General features: G+C 43.2%; 1 protein-coding gene across 1 annotated transcript in view; it reads right to left on the bottom strand.

Moving 5' to 3' along the window:
- Positions 1–22,560, bottom strand: part of LOC120996031 (retinol dehydrogenase 7-like) — a 59,381-nt gene extending 36,821 nt beyond the window's left edge. The window contains exons 1-2 of the mRNA XM_040425687.1: positions 22,440–22,560; positions 16,671–17,007 (exon numbers count right to left, since the gene is read on the bottom strand). Coding sequence (XP_040281621.1) covers positions 16,671–16,983 — 313 coding nt within the window. The 5' untranslated portion in view covers positions 16,984–17,007; positions 22,440–22,560. The remainder of the gene's footprint in view (positions 1–16,670; positions 17,008–22,439) is intronic.
- Positions 22,561–23,262: the final 702 nt, after the last annotated feature.

A 23,262-nucleotide genomic window follows, 5' to 3' on the forward strand; every position in this document is an offset into this window, starting at 1 on the left:
ACTCCTCAGAGTTGGAGTCTGTCAGTGAGGTATCATACTACTCTATGGCAGAAAGAGACCTTACTGCGGTGAGAAGTAGTATTACTAACACACTTTAAGATGGTTTGGCCAGCAGTATCTTAATTCTGTACCCCTCAGCCTGGGAATTACAGAAACATCTCCTAAGAATCTGATTGCCTGCCTTAGGTTCTGCAGAGAGACTTTGGATAGACAGAAAGCAGGAGTACCACAACCTCCATCATTGCTGCTATCCATACCTTGCTATTGGGGAAGAGTTTCAAAATGAACTGCCCAAAACTGTGCCTTGATACCATTGAATGTACTACTGCTCTTTTAGTAAAAAGAGACTTCTTTATTTACTGCCAGAAGCCTGGTTACTGGCTCCTCAACCATCATGCACACTCCTGCCCAAACTCCTAACAATAAGGACACCAGAATCCCCACCTGGAAGGATCCCTAACATCAGGGTGTGCTCTGAGGGAAGAATGGGTGTGCTCTTTTGTCACTGTGCAGCAAGCTCCAAAGAGCTGGTGCAGAGGATGGGAGTAAATGTAGAAGCAAAAGTATACAATACTCTTTAATCAGTGCAGTAGTTGTATACAGTGCTGTCTCTATCCCCAGATGATGAGATATGGTGACTGGATAAGTGTCAATTAATGGCAGTTCAAATGTGCCATCTTGCTGATGTCTCTCTTGTAGCTCTGCCTAACAGCTAAAAGCTGGAACTTTTGAATATAGGTGCCCACTGTGTAATGCAGGCTTGGAGTTAATCTGGCCTGGATGCTTTTTAGGAGATGAGTGTCAAAACTGTATTCCCTCACCTGCAGTAGAGTCTATGAAGCTGTTGACTAAGCACGCTGTAGCTTCTAAGGTAGAAATAGTCTTGGCTTTGCTAATTTCTCTCGAGTACTGGTCTCAAAGAAGATCTAAATAAAGACCCCTAGACTAGAGTAGGAACTCTAGCATGTGCTTCCTTCCTTCCTTCACACTGTCTTTCTAGAACTACACCTCCTGGCAGACAGCAGGACCAGCCCATTCCTACCAAGAGGGGAGGAACATGGTGGTTAACCCTGTCCTGCTAACCATACCTCCCATGCCGATATACAGGGCATAACATATACATGTACAATATAGCATAGAATTTGAAAATACCCCAGGTCTGGGGTACTGCATACATCCTTGCTGAAAGGCAAGGCATCCTGAGGTTCTTCTTTGAAATCCTCCCTGGCAGCAAATGCCCAAATATGAAGATCAAGCATGTTCCCTCCCTCCTAATACTGAGGAGAGAAAAAGGTAAGGACATAAGTGCATACTGTACATACAGTGCCTTTCAAAAGTATTCACCCCCCTTGACTTTTTTTGTATTTTGTTACATTACAGCCTTAAATTCAATGTTTTGTTAATCTGAATTTTATGTGATGGATCAGAACACAATAATCTAAGGCCTCTTTCACACTTGCGTTGTCCGGATCCGTCGTGCCCGCCGGATCCGTAACAACGCAAGTGAACTGAAAGCATTTGAAGACGGATCCGTCTTCAAAATGCGTTCAGTGTTACTATGGCACCCAGGACGCTATTAAAGTCCTGGCTGCGATAGTAGTAGTGGGGAGCGGGGGAGCAGTATACTTAGTCCGTGCGGCTCCCGGGGCGCTCCAGAATGACGTCAGAGTGCCCCATGCGCATGGATGACGTGATCCATGCGATCACGTCATCCATGCGCGTGGGGCGCCCTGACGTCACTCTGAAGTGCCCCGGGAGCCGCACGGACGGTAAGTATACTGCTCCCCCGCTCCCCACTACACTTTACCATGGCAAACGGGACTTTAGCGTCCTGGAAGCCATGGTAACCATTCAGAAAAAGCTAAACGTCGGATCCGGTAATGCGCCGAAACGACGTTTAGCTTAAGGCCAGATCCGGATTAATGCCTTTCAATGGGCATTAATTCCGGATCCGGCCTTGCGGCAAGTGTTCAGGATTTTTGGCCGGAGCAAAAAGCGCAGCATGCTGCGGTATTTTCTCCGGCCAAAAAACGTTCCGTTCCGGAACTGAAGGCATCCTGAACGCATTTCTCTCCATTCAGAATGCATGGGGATAATCCTGATCAGGATTCTTCTGGCATAGAGCCCCGACGACGGAACTCTATGAAGGAACACAACAACGCAAGTGTGAAAGAGCCCTTAGTTGGTGAAGTGAAATGAGAAAAATATATAAACAAAACTATTGTTTAGAAATAGAAAAACAGAAAATTGGCATGTGCGTATGTATTCACCCCCTTTGTTAGGAAGCCCATAAAAAGCTCTGGTGCAACCAATTACCTTCAGAAGTCACATAATTAGTGAAATGATGTCCACCTGTGTGCAATCTAAGTGTCACATGATCTGTCATTACATATACACACACCTTTTTTGAAAGGCCCCAGAGGCTGCAACACCTAAGCAAGAGGAATCACTAACCAAACACTGCCATGAAGACCAAGGAACTCTCCAAAACAAGTAAGGGACAACAGTCCTTTCGGGATGCCACTTCTAAGGGCCAGGGGATGTCCACTCTCCCAGTGCAGGAGACTATTGGTGGAAGTTTGTTTTCTGAATAGTTTGGTGGTAATTCTCCTGTCCCTCCCTATTAGGATGGTAAGGTCCAAGAAGGTAATCTGCCTCTCTTGCATTTCAGATGTAAAGAATAGGCCTAATTTGTTAGTGTTCAGGGTTTCCACAAAGTGCGTGAAGCTAGTTCTAGTGCCATTCCATAGTATCAGCACATCATCTATATATCTAATCCATAGTTGGATACAAGATGTACATATATTGTTCCATCATGTCATTAAACACCACCTCCTTCTCCCACCAGCCCAGGTAGAGGTTTGCGAACGTCGGGGCACAGGGACGCAAAGAGGAAGATGTTTCGTGTCAGAATAAAATTCAAGAGTTGCATGATGAAGGTATTATGGCGATGACATTGTTCACCTCTCTGTTGGAGAAAGGTCCCTACAGCCTCACATCCCAATTCATGGGGTATAGAGGTGTACAGGGCCTCTACATCCAGGCTTGCCAACCATACTCCCTCATCACAATAGATACCATCCAACTGCTGTAACACATCCATGGTATCACAGGCATAAGATGGCCGTCTCTACAAATGGTCGCAGGATGGTGTTCACATATGTACTAATATTTGCAGTGAGGCTGCCAATGCCTGAGACAATGGGTCTGCCCTTCAATTGAGGGCCTTGTTTGTGTAGCTTGGGCAGACTATAAAATGTAGCAAGGACAGGGAACTTGGGTAGTAAATATTCATACTCTGCCTTGCTAATGAGTCTCTCCTCATATGCCTCACCCAGTATTGTCATGAGTTGGGCTCTATACACAGATGTAAGATCAGTACCCAGAACAGTATAGGTCTTTTTATCCTCCAAGAGTCTGAGGCACATCATGCGATATTTATCATGATCCATGGCCACAATATTGCCGTCCTTGTCTGAGGGCTTAATGACAATATTGGTGTCACTCTCTAACTCCTCCAAAACAACCCTTTCTTCGTGGTTTATATTGTCGTGTCCCATGGATACTCCATCAAGTTTCTGGAGATCACGGGTTACCACACTTAGAAAGGTATCGATTGGGGTGTTGTCATTTAGAGGTGGAAACATTTTTGATTGATTCTTTAAATCCGTATACCCTTTAGGTGCCCCACGAGAATTAAATGAAAATGGGAATGAAAATTCTAAATTTCACTTTTTTGGCAGATTTAAAGGGATTCTGTCATCAGATTTTACCCCTATAACCTAAAGATATCCTCATGTCCGGACTAATAAGAAGAATCCTAAGCTGGCCTTATTAAACCTCACTGTGGCTCTATTTGTCCAAAAAACTGGTTTTTATAACCTGCCAATCACTTACTTAACCACCTCCGGACCGCCTAACGCAGGATCGCGTTCCGGAGGTGGCAGCGCTGCGCACAGTCACGCATATACGCGTCATCTCGCGAGACGCGAGACTTCCTGTGAACGCGCGCACACAGGCGCGCGCGCTCACAGGAACGGAAGGTAAGAGAGTTGATCTCCAGCCTGCCAGCGGCGATCGTTCGCTGGCAGGCTGGAGATGTGTTTTTTTTAACCCCTAACAGGTATATTAGACGCTGTTTTGATAACAGTGTCTAATATACCTGCTACCTGGTCCTCTGGTGGTCCCCTTTGTTTGGATCGACCACCAGAGGACACAGGTAGCTCAGTAAAGTAGCACCAAGCACCACTACACTACACTACACCCCCCCCCCGTCACTTATTAACCCCTTATTAGCCCCTGATCACCCCATATAGACTCCCTGATCACCCCATATAGACTCCCTGATCACCCCCCTGTCATTGATTACCCCCCTGTCATTGATCAACCCCCTGTAAAGCTCCATTCAGACGTCCGCATGATTTTTACGGATCCACTGATAGATGGATCGGATCCGCAAAACGCATCCGGACGTCTGAATGAAGCCTTACAGGGGCGTGATCAATGACTGTGGTGATCACCCCATATAGACTCCCTGATCACCCCCCTGTCATTGATTACCCCCCTGTCATTGATTACCCCCCTGTAAAGCTCCATTCAGATGTCCGCATGATTTTTACGGATGCACTGATACATGGATCGGATCCGCAAAACGCATCCGGTCGTCTGAATGAAGCCTTACAGGGGCATGATCAATGACTGTGGTGATCACCCCCCTGTCATTGATTACCCCCCTGTAAAGCTCCATTCAGATGTCCGCATGATTTTTACGGATGCACTGATAGATGGATCGGATCCGCAAAACGCATCCGGACGTCTGAATGAAGCCTTACAGGGGCATGATCAATGACTGTGGTGATCACCCCATATAGACTCCCTGATCACCCCCCTGTCATTGATTACCCCCCTGTCATTGATTACCCCCCTGTAAAGCTCCATTCAGATGTCCGCATGATTTTTACGGATGCACTGATAGATGGATCGGATCCGCAAAACGCATCCGGACGTCTGAATGAAGCCTTACAGGGGCATGATCAATGACTGTGGTGATCACCCCATATAGACTCCCTGATCACCCCCCTGTAAAGCTCCATTCAGATGTCTGCATGATTTTTACGGATGCACTGATACATGGATCGGATCCGCAAAACGCATCCGGTCGTCTGAATGAAGCCTTACAGGGGCATGATCAATGACTGTGGTGATCACCCCCCTGTCATTGATTACCCCCCTGTAAAGCTCCATTCAGATGTCCGCATGATTTTTACGGATGCACTGATAGATGGATCGGATCCGCAAAACGCATCCGGACGTCTGAATGAAGCCTTACAGGGGCATGATCAATGACTGTGGTGATCACCCCATATAGACTCCCTGATCACCCCCCTGTCATTGATTACCCCCCTGTCATTGATTACCCCCCTGTCATTGATTACCCCCCTGTAAAGCTCCATTCAGATGTCCGCATGATTTTTACGGATGCACTGATAGATGGATCGGATCCGCAAAACGCATCCGGACGTCTGAATGAAGCCTTACAGGGGCATGATCAATGACTGTGGTGATCACCCCATATAGACTCCCTGATTACCCCCCTGTCATTGATTACCCCCCTGTAAAGCTCCATTCAGATGTCCGCATGATTTTTACGGATGCACTGATAGATGGATCGGATCCGCAAAACGCATCCGGACGTCTGAATGAAGCCTTACACGGGCGTGATCAATGACTGTGGTTATCACCCCATATAGACTCCCTGATCACCCCCCTGTCATTGATCACCCCCCTGTCATTGATCACCCCCCTGTCATTGATCACCCCTCTGTAAGGCTCCATTCAGATATTTTTTTGGCCCAAGTTAGCGGAATTTTTTTTTTTTTTTTCTTACAAAGTCTCATATTCCACTAACTTGTGTCAAAAAATAAAATCTCACATGAACTCACCATACCCCTCACGGAATCCAAATGCGTAAAATTTTTTAGACATTTATATTCCAGACTTCTTCTCACGCTTTAGGGCCCCTAGAATGCCAGGGCAGTATAAATACCCCACATGTGACCCCATTTCGGAAAGAAGACACCCCCAGGTATTCCGTGAGGGGCATATTGAGTCCATGAAAGATTGAAATTTTTGTCCCAAGTTAGCGGAACGGGAGACTTTGTGAGAAAAAATTTAAAAATATCAATTTCCGCTAACTTGTGCCAAAAAAAAAAAAATTCTATGAACTCGCCATGCCCCTCATTGAATACCTTGGGGTGTCTTCTTTCCAAAATGGGGTCACATGTGGGGTATTTATACTGCCCTGGCATTCTAGGGGCCCCAAAGCGTGAGAAGAAGTCTGGTATCCAAATGTCTAAAAATGCCCTCCTAAAAGGAATTTGGGCACCTTTGCGCATCTAGGCTGCAAAAAAGTGTCACACATCTGGTATCGCCGTACTCAGGAGAAGTTGGGGAATGTGTTTTGGGGTGTCATTTTACATATACCCATGCTGGGTGAGAGAAATATCTTGGTCAAATGCCAACTTTGTATAAAAAAATGGGAAAAGTTGTCTTTTGCCAAGATATTTCTCTCACCCAGCATGGGTATATGTAAAATGACACCCCAAAACACATTCCCCAACTTCTCCTGAATACGGCGATACCACATGTGTGACACTTTTTTGCAACCTAGGTGGGCAAAGGGGCCCATATTCCAAAGAGCACCTTTAGGATTTCACAGGTCATTTACCTACTTACCACACATTAGGGCCCCTGGAAAATGCCAGGGCAGTATAACTACCCCACAAGTGACCCCATTTTGGAAAGAAGACACCCCAAGGTATTCCGTGAGGGGCATGGCGAGTTCCTAGAATTTTTTATTTTTTGTCACAAGTTAGTGGAAAATGCTTTTTTTTTTTTTTTTTTTTTTTTCATACAAAGTCTCATATTCCACTAACTTGTGACAAAAAATAAAAACTTCCATGAACTCACTATGCCCATCAGCGAATACCTTGGGGTCTCTTCTTTCCAAAATGGGGTCACTTGTGGGGTAGTTATACTGCCCTGGCATTCTAGGGGCCCAAATGTGTGGTAAGGAGTTTGAAATCAAATTCTGTAAAAAATGACCTGTGAAATCCGAAAGGTGCTCTTTTGAATATGGGCCCCTTTGCCCACCTCGGCTGCAAAAAAAAGTGTCACACATCTGGTATCTCCGTAATCGGGAGAAGTTGGGGAATGTGTTTTGGGGTGTCATTTTACATATACCCATGCTGGGTGAGAGAAATATCTTGGCAAAAGACAACTTTTCCCATTTTTTTATACAAAGTTGGCATTTGACCAAGATATTTATCTCACCCAGCATGGGTATATGTAAAAAGACACCCCAAAACACATTCCTCAACTTCTCCTGAATACAGAGATACCAGATGTGTGACACTTTTTTGCAGCCTAGGTGGGCAAAGGGGCCCACATTCCAAAGAGCACCTTTCGGATTTCACAGGTCATTTACCTACTTACCACACATTTTGGCCCCTAGAATGCCAGGGCAGTATAACTACCCCACAAGTGACCCCATTTTGGAAAGAAGAGACCCCAAGGTATTCGCTGATGGGCATAGTGAGTTCATGGAAGTTTTTATTTTTTGTCACAAGTTTGTGGAATATGAGACTTTGTATGAAAAAAAAAAAAAAAAATCATCATTTTCCACTAACTTGTGACAAAAAATAAAAAATTCTAGGAACTCGCCATGCCCCTCACGGAATACCTTGGGGTGTCTTCTTTCCAAAATGGGGTCACTTGTGGGGTAGTTATACTGCCCTGGTATTCTAGGGGCCCAAATGTGTGGTAAGGAGTTTGAAATCAAATTCAGGAAAAAATGAGGAGTGAAATCCGAAAGGTGCTCTTTGGAATATGGGCCCCTTTGCCCACCTAGGCTGCAAAAAAGTGTCACACATCTGGTATCCCCGTACTCAGGAGAAGTTGAGGAATGTGTTTTGGGGTGTCTTTTTACATATACCCATGCTGGGTGAGATAAATATCTTGGTCAAATGACAACTTTGTATAAAAAAAATGGGAAAAGTTGTCTTTTGCCAAGATATTTCTCTCACCCAGCATGGGTATATATAAAATGACACCCCAAAACACATTCCCCACCTTCTCCTGAGTACGGAGATACCAGATGTGTGACACTTTTTTGCAGCCTAGGTGGGCAAAGGGGCCCATATTCCAAAGAGCACCTTTCGGATTTCACAGGTCATTTTTTACAGAATTTGATTTCAAACTCCTTACCACACATTTGGGCCCCTAGAATGCCAGGGCAGTATAACTACCCCACAAGTGACCCCATTTTGGAAAGAAGAGACCCCAAGGTATTCGCTGATGGGCATAGTGAGTTCATAGAACTTTTTATTTTTTGTCACAAGTTAGTGGAATATGAGACTTTGTAAGAAAAAAAAAAAAAAAATCATCATTTTCCGCTAACTTGTGACAAAAAATAAAAAGTTCTATGAACTCACTATGCCCATCAGCGAATACCTTAGGGTGTGTACTTTCAGAAATGGGGTCATTTGTGGGGTGTTTGTACTGTCTGGGCATTGTAGAACCTCAGGAAACATGACAGGTGCTCAGAAAGTCAGAGCTGCTTCAAAAAGCGGAAATTCACATTTTTGTACCATAGTTTGTAAACGCTATAACTTTTACCCAAACCATTTTTTTTTTACCCAAACATTTTTTTTTTATCAAAGACATGTAGAACTATAAATTTAGAGCAAAATTTCTATATGGATGTCGTTTTTTTTTGCAAAATTTTACAACTGAAAGTGAAAAATGTCATTTTTTTGCAAAAAAATCGTTAAATTTCGATTAAACAAAAAAAGTAAAAATGTCAGCAGCAATGAAATACCACCAAATGAAAGCTCTATTAGTGAGAAGAAAAGGAGGTAAAATTCATTTGGGTGGTAAGTTGCATGACCGAGCAATAAACGGTGAAAGTAGTGTAGGTCAGAAGTGTAAAAAGTGGCCTGGTCTTTCAGGGTGTTTAAGCACTGGGGGCTGAGGTGGTTAAGGTGCCCAAGGGGAGGTCCGTTAATACAGGGTGCCCGGCCGCACCCCTCGCCGTCCGGTGCCCAGCGCCGCCTTCATCGCCGCCTTCCCTGTCTTCAGCACCGCCTTCTACAGCTCAGCGCCGCCTCTGCAATCCTCCCGTCCCTCTGCCAGATCCCGCGCCTGCGCATTAGGCTCGGCCTGATGCGCTCGTGCGGACTCCTGGCAGTGGCTTCATTGAGCGAAGTGCGCATTTGCCGGCCTGATGCGCACTTCGCTCAACCCTAATATGACCTGCAGATTGGCTGAGCTTAGTGCGCAGGCGCGGGATCTGGCAGAGGGATGGGGAGGATTGCGGAGGCGGTGCTGAGCTGTAGAAGGCGGCGCTGAAGACAGGGAAGGCGGCGATGAAGACGGAAGGCGGCGCTGGGCACCGGACGGCGAGGGGTGCGGCCGGGCACCCTGTATTAACGGACCTCCCCTTGGGCACCTTAAGTAAGTGATTGGCAGGTCATAAAAAACTGTTTTTTGGACAAATAGAGCCACAGTGAGGTTTAATAAGGCCAGCTTAGGATTCTTCTTATTAGTCCAGACATGAGCATATGTTTAGGTTATAGGGGTAAAATCTGATGACAGAATCCCTTTAATTTGAATCAATTTTTTCTGCAACACATCAAGGGTTAACAGACAAATAAAACTCAAAATCTATTACCCTGAATCAGGAGCTTACAGAAACACCCCTTATGTGCTCAAAAACTGATGTATGGGCGCACAGCATGCTTCAGAGTGGAAGGAGCTCCATATGGCTTTTGGAGAGCGGATTTAGCTGGAATGTTAATTGGGAGCTATGTTGCATATGAAGACACCCTATTCTGGAAACGAGACCCCTCAAGGAATATTTTAAGGTGTGTATTGAGAACTTTGTCCTCAAAGGTGATTCATGGAATTGGCTGTGAAAATAAAAAATTACAATTGTTTCCAGAAAAATGGACTTTAGGCCCAAATCTTTCACTTTCACAAGGGGGAACTGGAGAAAATGAACCACCTAATTTATTGCCCATTTCTCCTGATTACAGCAATATCCCATATGTGCTTGTATACTGCTATATGTGCGTACCACAGGGGTCAGAAGGAAAGGAGCACTTAATGGCTTCTGGAAGGCAGATTTCACCGGTATAATTGACGGGCGCCATCTTGCAATTAAACACAGCCCTGTGGGCTCCCACTGGGTGGTTCTTCTATTTCCCATGCTTGTGAGGGCAGTGCCCCTTCTTGGTGGGCTCAGGCTGGAGTTTTGGTATTCTTACAGTCTCTCTGGAGTAGTCGTCTAACAGAAGAACAGATTATAATCCTGGTCCCCAAGACCCTTGGAGCAGGAGCAATTAGACACGTTTCCTCATTTCTCACTATCTAGAATTGTGGTGGTTAGCCCTGCCAATCATACGATATCATGCTTGGTGTACATTACATAATAGAAACAAACCAAACAATTGCAGATACCACCACATCTGCTGTACTGCACATTGATATTGATTTACTCAGTGTGGTACTTATTATTTACTAATGCTTTTTTTTGTTGCTTATAATGCATCTATAATGCCAGAAGCCTGACTAATAAAACTGGGGAACTGGAATTAGTGATGTGTGAGGAGAACTATGACATAGTGGGAATAACAGACAAGGCTAGATGATAGCTATGACTGGGCAGTTAATATACAGGGTTACAGTCCGTTTAGAAAGGATCGCCAAAACCGGAGAGGGGTCTGCCTTTATGTAAAGTCCCGTCTAAAGCCCACAGCGAGAAGATATAAGTGAGGGACATGAACATGTGGAGTTACTGTGGGTAAAAATACATGGAGGCAAAAACAATAAAAAAAACACTAATAGGAGTTTATTATAAACCACCTAATATACCAGAGTCCACAGAAAATCTACTACTAAAATGAGATAGACGAGGCGGCAGATCATAATGAGGTTGTTATTATGGGAGACTTCAACTACCTAGATATAGACTGGGAAACTGAAACCTGTATATCTCATAAAGGAAACTGATTTGTGGCAATAACTAACTGGTTCAGGACTCGACTAGAGGGTCAGCCATACTGAACTTCGTATTAACCAATAGACCTGGCAGAACAGATGTGCAGGTTGGGGGACTCGTGGCCATAAAGTAATAACCTTCCAATTGTCCTTCAAAAGAGTGTTTCAGGGAGGAACAAAAATTCCAAACTTCAAAAAAGCTAAGTTTAGCCAACTAAGAGAGGCCATAGGCCTAACTAACTGGGACATAGTCCTCAAAAATTAAAATACAGCCACAAAATGGGATATTTTTAAGCATTCTAAAATCTAATTGTGAGAGGTACATACCTTATGGGAATAAAGTTTAAGGAACATTGAAAAAATAAATAAAAATCAATGTGTATAAATAGAACTGTAATGTAAGCAATAAATGACAAAAAGATGATAAATATTTAAAATCACTAAAACAGGAGGGTAGCGAGGAAGCACTGAAGAACTATAAGGAAAAAAATAGAATATGTAAAAAACAAATAAAAGCAGCCAAACTAGAGACCGAGAGATTAATTGCCAAAGAGAGCAAACTAAGGCTACTTTCACACTAGCGTTCGGGGCTCCGCTTGTGAGCTCCGTTTGAAGGGGCTCACAAGCGGCCCCGAACGCATCCGTACTGCCCCAATTCATTCTGAGTAGACGCGGATCCGCTCAGAATGCATCAGTCTGGCAGCGTTCAGCCTCCGCTGCTTGCAGTGTTCGGGTGTCCGCCTGGCCGTGCGGAGGCAAACGGATCCGTCCAGACTTACAATGTAAGTTAATGGGGACGGATCCGTTTGATGATGACACAATATGGCTCAATTTTCAAACGGATCCGTCCCCATTGACTTTCAATGTAAAGTCTGGACAGATCCGTCTGAACTACTTTCACACTTAGAATTTTTTCTAAACTATAATGCAGACGGATCCGTTCTGAACGGATCCAAACGTCTGCATTATAGGAGAGGATCCGTCTGTGCAGACACCAGACGGATCCTCTCTGAACGCAAGTGTGAAAGTAGCCTAACCCTAAAATGTTCTTCAATTATATAAATGATAAAAAGTATAAATCTGATACTGTCTGCCCTTTACAGAGTAATGAGGGGGGAGTTGCAGAGAGCAATGAGGACAAAGCAAAGCTATTAAATAATTTTTTTCTCCACTGTAGTACCTGAGGAAAATAAACTGTCAGATGAAATGCAGAATGTAAAAGTAAATTCCCCATTAAAAGTGCCCTGTCTGACCCAGGAAGAAGTACAGCATGCGGCGTCTTAAAAAGATTAAAATAGAAAAATTGCCAGGACCAGATGGCATACATCCTCCGTATTCTAGGAGAATTAAGTAATGTCATAGCCAGACCCATATTTCTGATATTTAAGGACTCTATACTGACAGGGAGTGTTCCACAGGATTTGCGCATAGCAAATGTGGTGCCAATATTCAAAAAGGGTCCAAAAACAGAGCCAGGAAACTATAGGCTTGTAAGTTTAACATCTGTCATGGGTAAACTGTTTGAAGGTTTTCTAAGAGATGCCATCTTGGAGCACCTCAATGAAAATAAGCAAATAACACCATATCAGCATGGCTTCATGAGGGATCGGTTATGTCAAACTAATTTAATCAGTTTCTATGATGAGGTAAGTTCTAGACTTGACAGCAGCGAATCAATGGATGTCGTATATCTGGATTCTCCAAAGCATTTGACACTATACCACATAAAAGGTTAGTATATAAAATGAGAATGCTTGGACTGGGGGAAAATGTCTATGTGGGCAAGTAACTGGCTCAGTGATAGAAAACAGAGGGTGATTATTAATGGTACAAACTCAGATTGGGTCACTTTCACTAGTGGAGTACCTCAGGGGTCATTATTGGGCCCTATTCTCTTCAATATATTTATTAATGATCTTGTAGAAGGCTTGCACAGTAAAATCAATTTTTACAGATAACACAAAAACTGTGTGAGGTAATTAACACGGAAGAGGACAGTATACTGCTACAGATGGATCTGGATAGATTGGAGGCTTGGGCAGAGAAGTAGCAGATGAGGTTTAACACTGACAAATGTAAGGTTATGCACATGGGAAGGAATAATGCAAGTCACCCGTACATACTAAACACTGGGTAACACTGACATGAAAAGGACCTATGAATTTTAGTGAACAGCAAACTAAGCTGTAGAAATCAGTGTCAGGCAGCTGCTGCCAAGGCCAATAAGATAATGCGCATGATGAGAACATAGTACTACCACTTTACAAATCACTAGTCAGACCACACATGGAGTACTGTGTACAGTTCTGGGCTCCTGTTCCTGTGAATAAGGCAGACATAGCAGAGCTGGAGAGGGTTCAGAGGAGGGCAAATAAAGTAATAACTGGAATGGGGCAACTACAGTACCCTGAAAGATTATCAAAATTAGGGTTATTCACTTTAGAAAAAAGACGACTGAGGGGAGATCTAATTAATATGTATAAATATATCAGGGGTCAGTACAGAGATCTATCCCATCATCTATTTATCCCCAGGACTGTAACTGACAAGGGGACATCCTCTGCGTCTGGAGGAAAGAAGGTTTGTACACAAACATAGAAGATTCTTTACGGTAAGAGCAGTGAGACTATGGCACTCTCTGCCTGAGGAGGTGGTGATGGGGAGTTCACTAAAAGAGTTCAAGAGGGGCCTGGATGTATTTCTGGAGTGTAATAATATTACAAGCTATAGCTACTAGAGGGGTCGTTCATCCAAGGAGTTATTCGGATTGCCTGATTGGCGTCAGGAAGGAATTATTTTCCCCTTAAGTGGGGAAAATTGGCTTCTACCTCACAGTTTTTTTTTGCCTTCCTCTGGATTAACTTGCAGCATAACAGGCCACACTGGATGGACAGATGTCTTTTTTTCGGTCTTATAAACTATGTTACTATTGATAATGACAAACATTTGTAATGTGCTTTTCTCATAGGGACTCAAAGTGCAAGGATAGTTGTGTAGCTTTGGTAAATCCTTGGGAAGTAAGTGGCTGCCATATAGGTGCTCGAACCCCAACACACATTATGGTTGATTCCTTAGGAAGCCACTTTGCCTATTTTTGGAGTGTGGGAGGAAACCAGAGCACCTGGCGGAAACCCACGCAAATACGGCTAGAACATACAAATTCCAAAAGCAAAGAATTGAGCGTGCTGCTTCTGACTCTATACACGGTCTTAATTCAGGCGACCAAAATCAGCTGATTGCTGTGGGTGCCACTAATTTGTGGGACCCACACTAATCTGATATTGATAAGTAACAACAATATAATGACTACTTAAACCTTTCCGTAAGTCCCACCAACATGCATGAGTGAAGTGGTGGTCTCAAATAATTACCATGGGATAAGCGGGTCTGATCAGAAAGGACTGAGCATTAAGTACATTATAAAGCTGCTAATTATGAATATTAAAGGATTGAATGCTTTTCGCATACCGATAGGTATCGCGAGTATTTTGTCATATGTTCTACATGGCCAATGATAGTATATGAGCCTGTCCGTTAAAGTGGATTGTCTGCAGGGGAGAGCGTGAAACTCTCAAATAGGTTAATGTTTAGAGTATTCGACTGCTGCAGCCACAACCTGTTGTATTATCTGCATAGTGCCCCACCACAAGGACCATGTGCCCACCACTTGTCCCCCAGGGTCAGACTACTCCCAAGATCGCTGAAGATTCTTTTAATTTCCATCTATGCCGCTATGGGTCTTTGAGAGGCTGCTCCCTACCATAGCTATGTACAGCTGAACCAGCCATTTGTCTACAATTGGCCATTACCCCTGACAGTCCTTGCAGCTGCTAGGTTGCTATCCCTTTACAGAGTTACTTCCCGATCACCCTCATCTGCACACATGCAAATGTGTATGCTAACCAAAATGTTACTATTCTCTGAGCATTAGATGGTCCAAACAAATGTTTGTATAGAAACACTATCTATTTAAAAGTACATACTGTAAGGGGTAAACTGGCAACTTGCTGCTTACAAAGTTGAATTGCTATATGCTTCACTGCAAGATTCAGATTTTCCTACAGGTTTTTCAACCAAAACCAGAAGTAGATTCACTAGGAATTGAACTTTTTAAGACATACTTTTCCTTCCTGTTGGATTTTCTTCTGGCTGAAAAACCTGCAGAAAGGTCTGCCTATAAAAACTGAGATGGGGAAACAGCTCTCATCGTCTGAACATTGTGTTTGTTTCAAAGAAGTTAAATGATCTAGACTGATGTTTTGCTGTTTGGCCACAAGATGCTGCTGTTTCCTAGGCACAGCTGACTGACTGCATATATATTTCCATATCCATGAGAGGTGTGAATCTAAAGAGCATGAAGAATGATCTGCAGTCATCTTAGGCTACTTTCACACTGGCATTTAGGTTTCCGTTTGCGAGATCCAGTCAGGGATCTCACAAGCGGTCCAAAACGGATCCGTTTTGCCCTTAATGCATTCTGAATGGATAAGGATCCGCTCAGAATGCATCAGTTTGACTCCGTTCCGCCTCCATTCCGCTTTGGAGGCTGCTTGCAGCGTTTTGGTGTCCGTCTGACGAAACTGAGCCAAACGGATCTGTCCTGACACACAATTGAAGTCAATGGGGACAATGGAGGTTTTCACTGACACAATATGGCACAATAGAAAACGGATCCGTCCCCCATTGACTTTCAATGGTGTTCAAGACTGATTGGTTTTGGCTATGTTAAAGATGATACAAACTGATCCATTCTGAACGGATCTGCATCAAACGAGTGTGTGGAAGTAGCCCTAGGAGCTGAGGAGCTGTGTGTGAGCAGAAAAGCTAATGGATCCAGAAGTGAGAGGACCTCCTCTGTGACCACAGCTGCAGCTGAGTGAAGCTGATTGTTGCCCAAGACCCAGATCCTGTCTAGAGAAAGAATTGTTTCCAGGAAGGCTGACAAGAGCTAAGAAACAAGCTGCACACCCTGTGGAACCTATTGTTTGCTGGAGAGACTGGTTGTTCGGTTCAGAGACCTCAGTGGATAAAGAGCAGACCCGGGTCGGTAAGATCGTGCACGCATCACACTGCAGTGTTGGCGCCTAGAGACTTAGATCAGGCCTGTAGTTAGAGTCTCTGCTTTGTGTCAGGCCTAAAGTGTTGCTACTGTACCACAAGAACTCCATTACTAAAAAGGGACATTGCACATTTGAGAGCTGATAAATACCGCCACAAACTATCCAGTTCAGAATTTTGCTCAGGAGAAATAATCAGGCACGTGCTACCGGACTAGTTATGGAAGGCGGAATATAGAGCATAGCAAGATTGTGAACGTTTGTGATAATTCATGAAGCAGCTGTCGGAAGTAGAAGCACTGTGCGCAGTGAGCCGGCTGCTGCTTCATGAATTATCACAGGGATCGCAGGTCAGTGAATGTAACGGAGCATTAGATTGCATTGAAAGGTAACAATTACATTTATATTCCCCCTATCACTTGCCGTACACTTTAGCAAAAAAATAAATAAATATGACAGTCATCCTTTAAGTCAGGTTTGGAAAGGAAAACCTGCCTCAGCAGTTTGCAAAGTATTGTGTGTGTGTGTGGGGAGGGTAGGCTTCAACAATCTAACCTTGGTCACCAACAATATCAGATGCCCACTTGACTGCAGCAACAACACTCTGAGTGTTGGTAACATCCAAAGTGACTGTCTGCACTCTGCTTGACGTCTCCTTCTTTAGGTCTTCAGCTCCTTTCTCTGTCAGACAACCCGCCAGAACCTTCACTCCACGCTTGTCCAGCTGTCTTGCCAACAGATTTCCAAATCCGGAATCACATCCAGTGATGAAGACATATTTGTCTGTAAGATTCTTCAGGATCAAACCATATCTGTATCGTCTGTATAGGAAGATCAAACCCAACAGCACCAGCACAGGGAGCCACATAATGGATGAAGTTATAATGCGTCCCTACAATAGATAGAACACAGATATACATTCTATTATATACCCATTATTACCATTACCAAATGGATATTACTTAATCTCATCTTCTACTAAATCCAATTTCAGATAGAATGTTCCATTTAAAAAAAATATATATATAAAGGCTCTTTTACATGGGCAGATTAATAGTGCCAGAAACAAATTTTAGTATGAGTCATACTCGGTAATTGCCCTGTTTATTTGCGGCACAAATCTAGTATAATGCTCATTAGTTTGATTATACATTGTTTATGCAGCATATAAAATCATTGTCTTGCCATGACAAACTGGAAATTGGGAATTAAAAGGTGCAATCAGCCCATTCAAGTCAGTGAAAAGAAAAATTAACCATACATTAAGGCCTCTTTCACACGGGCGTCGCGTGTGAGGGTCGGATAGGATGCGGGTGTGAGTAGGTACGCAATTGCAGTCAGTTTTGACTGCTATTGTGTTCCGATGTTCAGTTTATCGTTTTGCACGTGCGTGATAAAAAAAACCTGACTGTGGTACCCAGACCCAAACCCGAACTTCTTCACTGAAGTTCGGGTTTGGGTTAGGTATTCTGTAGATTTTAATATTTTCCCTTTCAACATGGTTATAAAGGGAAAATAATAGCATTCTTAATACAGAATGCTTACTAAACTGTAGATTGAGGTGTTAAAAAAATAAAATAAAAATGTACTTACCTGTTCCAATTGATTGCGCAGCCGGCATCCTCTTCTTGCTTCTTTCAGGACCTGCAAAAGGACCTTTTGGTGATGTAATCTATCTTCATTCAGCAGGACCTGTGCTGACGTCACCGCACTCACCACGTGGTGAGCGCTGTGACGTCAGCGCAGGTCATGCTGAATGAAGATAGAAGATTACGTCAAAGGTCCTTTTGCAGGTCCTGAAAGAAGCAAGAAGAGGATGCCGGCTGCGCGATCAATTGGAACAGGTAAGTAAATTTTTATTTTATTTTTTAACACCTCAATCTACAGTTTAGTAAGCATTCTGTATTAAGAATGCTATTATTTTAACTTATAACCATGTTATAAGGGAAAATACAGGATATACACTTTAATGGGGTCTGGGGTTGCTTTCATCCCTATCATCACCTAGCAACCATGCATGGAAATTGCACTGCATCCGCACTTGCTTGCAATTTTCACGCATCCCCATTTATTTCTATGGGGCCTGTGTTGCGTGAAAAACGCAGAATATAGAACATGCTGCGATTTTCACGCAACGCACAAGTGATGCGTGAAAATCACCGCTCATCTGAACAGCCCCATTGAAGTGAATGGGTCCGGATTCAGTGCGGGTGCAATGCGTTCACCTCACGCATTGCACCCGCGTGAAATTCTTGCCTGTATGAAGGGGCCTAAGGACACTGAAGGACGTTCCATTTTTCACTGATGGTTGCTAGAAGGTGCTGGGTGTTATTCTTCAGGTTTTTTTCATGCGGGTGAATGATACATGAAAACTGATGTGGAAAAAGTGCAAGAACTTAACAGAATCTCATACAACAATAAAGAAATCTGAAGCAAATTGGAGGGAATATGTCAGTTTTCCACTGACAGCACTCGTGTGAGTTTAATATTGCTCTTATAACGTAAGGCTGCTTTCACACAAACAATTTTCATCACTATTTCATGTGTTTTTTTCTTGTCTATAATATGCTGCTAATGTTACTCCACTTGTTTTACAGTGTTGTTCTCAGCCATAGCAACGTGCCCCTGCGCATTGGGATGTGCTGACTGACCCCCTCTTTCTCTGCAGTTCGTGCTGGAGGTGTGGCTGACACCACAGTCATGCACTCCTGACCAGCTCGTCTGCCCCATAGGCTGATTTTAATTAGTGTGAGTATATAGCTTGGCCTGCTCTCCCTCATTCACTAGAAGCCATTTGGTACCAGGAGAGATATAGTTGTGGACTCTCATTGCATTCTTTGGTGGCCATTTGGCACCAGGAGTGGTGTGGAGTGGGCCTGGCATGCATGTTGGTACCTGCATTCCTTGGATATAATGGAGGCCATTTTGGCACCAAAGGTGACAGAAATTAAAGCAGGCCCAGCATGCATGTGGAACCTACACTCCCTGAACAGTATGGTAAACCCATCATGGCACATAACAGGTAGAATTTAGTGTTAGGAACCAGTCTTCCAGAGATCGCCTTGACGTGCGGCAGACGGGCTCAAATTATTTTGTACAAAATGATTTGCCAAGCATCTCTAATTTATAAGTATGGCAATAAGAGAAATTCTGCTTCGGCGCAAGTCCACAAATGGAAACGGTCTCACAAGTATGATAGTTCTTCTTTAATGGAAACAACGCGTTTCGGGGAGTGAAACTTCCCCTTCATCAGGTTTCATAGTATTACAATAAACAGACAAATATTTATAGGTCCAGAATAACAAAAACAACAAAAAAAACGCCCAAAAACTAACACCTGGGGCCCGCCCCCTAGGGGCGGAGCTACCTACAGGTGTCACTTCAGACATCAGGTAAACTCAATCTAATCAAATCTCAGTTTCGTTTATACAGATCTTACTATGGTGTAATCCTGGTCTATTGAATCCCCTTGATACACCAGGGCAGAGCTCTTTCATATCACCTAATTGTGGCCTGAAACCAAAGCATTGCCGTTGTCCTGGCAACGGACCATGTGACCGCAAGGTTGCGATCACATGGTCATGACGTCACAGACCGACACGCCCCCTGGCCGGCGGCCTCCTGCAGACAGCAAAGTATTCATACATACAGAGACAGGAGCCCATGGTGATCGGCCTCTCTCCTTCTCCCTCTGCATTTCCATATGAGAGAGAGCCGATCACCAGAAGATGCTCATGTCTCCAGCCTGCAGTCCGATCATGTGACCTCCTGCAGTCACATGATGTATATGTGTTAAATACACAGAAATGTCTTTACATGAAATAAATGTTTAGGATACTCGTTTTTTTATTGAATTTACACAGAATTACATGGGATTACACCATAGTAAGAGCTGTATAAACGAAACTGAGATTTGATTAGATTGAGTTTACCTGATGTCTGAAGTGACACCTGTAGGTAGCTCCGCCCCTAGTGTTCGTTTTTGGCATTTTTTTTGTTGTTTTCTGTTATTCTGCACCTATAAATATTTGTCTGTTTATTGTAATACTATGAAACCTGATGAAGGGGAAGTTTCACTCCCCGAAACGCGTTGTTTCCATTAAAGAAGAACTATCATACTTGTGAGACCGTTTCCATTTGTGGACTTGCGCCGAAGCAGAATTTCTCTCTTATTGCCATTTTTCCTTTTGTGGGACTGGACATCCCATCAAAAAGAACTCACAATCTGTGGCTGCAGTTCCGGAAGATAAGTCTCATCACTCTAAAGCCTTCAATAGAGTTGTGCCTAAATTTTGCACAACCAAAAAAGGTGAGCCTTCACAATTCCTATGATATTACCATTGTATCTGTATATACATACTACCCTATTGTGCGCCCCTTTTCTCTCCTATTTCTCTATTCCCCTCATTTACTGAGAGGAATTTAGATCTGTCCAACATACAAAGACTTAATTTATAAGTATAGCACTAGCAATTATTATGCATTTTTGTACTTTATTTGGTTTGCAGAGATCTGTTGCATTGCATGTTCAGTCTTAGGCTACTTTCACACTAGCGTTCGGGGCTCCGCTTGTGAGTTCCGTTTGAAGGCTCTCACCAGCGGCCCCGAACGGATCCGTCCAGCCCTAATGCATTCTGAGTGGATGTGGATCCGCTCAGAATGCATCAGTCTGGCACCGTTTGTCCTCCGCTCCGCTCAGCAGGCGGACACCTGAACGCAGCTTGCAGCGTTCAGGTGTCCGCCTGGCCGTGCGGAGGCAAACGGATCCGTCCAGACTTAGGCTACTTTCACACTGGCGTTGTTCTTTTCTGGCATAGAGTTCCGTCACAGGGGCTCTATACCGGAAAAGAACTGATCAGGTATGTCCCCATGCATTCTGAATGGAGAGTAATCCGTTCAGTTTGCATCAGGATGTCTTCAGTTCAGTCGTTTTGACTGATCAGGCAAAAGAGAAAACCGTAGCATGCTACGGTTTTATCTCTGGCTAAAAGAACTGAAGACTTGCCTGTATGCCGGATCAGGCATTTTTTCCCATAGGAATGTATTAGTGCCGGATCCGGCATTCAGAATACCGGAATGCCGGATCCGTCCTTCTGGTATGCGCAGACTGAAAAAAAGGTGAAAAAATAAAATGCCGGATCCGTTTTTGCCGGATGACACCGGAAAGACGGATCCGGCATTTCAATGCATTTTTTCGACTGATCAGGCATTTTTAAGACTGATAAGGATCCTGATCAGCCTTACTAATGCCATCAGTTAGCATACATTTTGCCTGATCCGGCAGGCAGTTCCGGCGACGGAACTGCTTGCCGGATCTCTCTGCCGCAAGTGTGAAAGTAGCTTTACAATGTAAGTCAATGGGACGGATCCGTTTGAAGATGACACAGTATGGCTCAATTTTCAAACGGATCCGTCCCCCATTGACTTTCAATGTAAAGTCAAAACGGATCCGTTTGCATTATCATGAACAAAAAAAATATATATATATATATTTTTTTTTTTTTGTTCATGGTAATGCAAACGGATCCGTTCTGAACGGATCTAAGCGTTTGCATTATAGGAGCGGATCCGTCTGTGAAGATACCAGACGGACCCGCTCTAAACGCAAGTGTGAAAGTAGCCTTACAATGTTACTCCATAATGCTAAATAGGGTCGGCTACTTTTCTAAAATTGCTGGACAGTTCATGAAAATACGGGACTTCTTTCCAGTGTCAGGCTCTGTATAGGTACTGTTTTTAGTCCATAGAAGTCAATGGGTTGAATTTAAAAATGCATTTTCGGTATTTGTATAGTTCACATGCACATACACAGTATATCCCCTTTTTTATATCTGTATTTCAGCAACATTACAAAAACGGTAAACCAGGAACAAAAATCTCAAATAATGATGAAAAAAATAGACAACTTATAGCAAAATATAGAGGAAAACAGATGCTTTGCCGAATGAAAAATGAAACCAGTTGCAAAAGGTTCTCAATATTCCACATCTGTAATGGGGGTTTGTAAAATTCCATGTCTATGCAGCAGAAATGGTAGGATGTATGCAGCAGATTTTCAGGGGTCCTGTTCTGTCTGTGTCCCCTTCTGTACAGTGGTTTTCTGCCATAGAGGCTGCCCCTAAGATATCATCCTGGTTTCTCCTTATTTATGACTAACATTTTATGATAGAGCTATTTCAGCTGTTTATTTGTATTTTTTATCCAAAAATACAATTAGATCCAAACAGGACTAATAAGGCAGACCTTTTCCTAGAGGAAACTTTTCTTCCAACTTAAGTTAATTAAGGCAATTTTTTTGTATAAGAAATAAAAACTGCACCTTACCTTACAAGATTCCTTCTCCACCTGAAGACTCCAGAGCCCAAGACTTTAACTGCTGTTGCTTTTAAAGTCTATGCCTAGAGGTAACAGATGAGCAAATCCTCTTTTTCAAGGTTTCCAGTAGGTCTCATGGTTACTTGCTACAACCAGGATATAACCTCCCTTTGGCATTTCTTCAAGCATTGTTGTCTGATAAATTAAATAACCCGGATCACTTTACTCTTACATCTTCACTTTGGAAGTTTTTTTTTTTTTTAATGGCTTGAGGCCTCTATGCACATGATTTTGCTCTGGCATTTTAAATTCACATAAGAACGGCTTGTATTTTTTTTTCCATATGACAGTTTTTATGGCTTTTTTTTTAGCAGCATTGCTTTCTAAACAACTCTGTGAACCATATTTTTTCCTGAACTTTTTTTCCTATAAATGGAGAAGCTTTAACAAAAAAAGTCAGAGACCCCAAAATAGTAGCATAGTAACATTTATCATTTGAGATCGATTTCATTTCACTTTTAAGTCTGGTTTTACATTGTGTGGTAGCACCAAATTTATGAAATGGTGCCATTTTCATGAATTTGGTGCATTGTGTTGCACACCTGTAACTGTACAATAGTCTTAAATACATCAGGGTTCTGCCTGGAGTTGGATGCTACTTTTCTGTGTCTTTTCTGTTACATTTCAAGTGTTGAAGTAAATGTGCCATAATCCAGGTCTACTCTAAGTTTTCTGCCTTGTGCGTGTCTCCAAAAAGTCTTTAAAGTCATAATTAGCATGTTGTCCAACATTTTTTTTACACCAAAAACCTGATGTATATGGTTTGATAAAT

Source organism: Bufo bufo, chromosome 3, assembly GCF_905171765.1.
Source record: "Bufo bufo chromosome 3, aBufBuf1.1, whole genome shotgun sequence".
Lineage (NCBI taxonomy): Eukaryota > Metazoa > Chordata > Amphibia > Anura > Bufonidae > Bufo > Bufo bufo.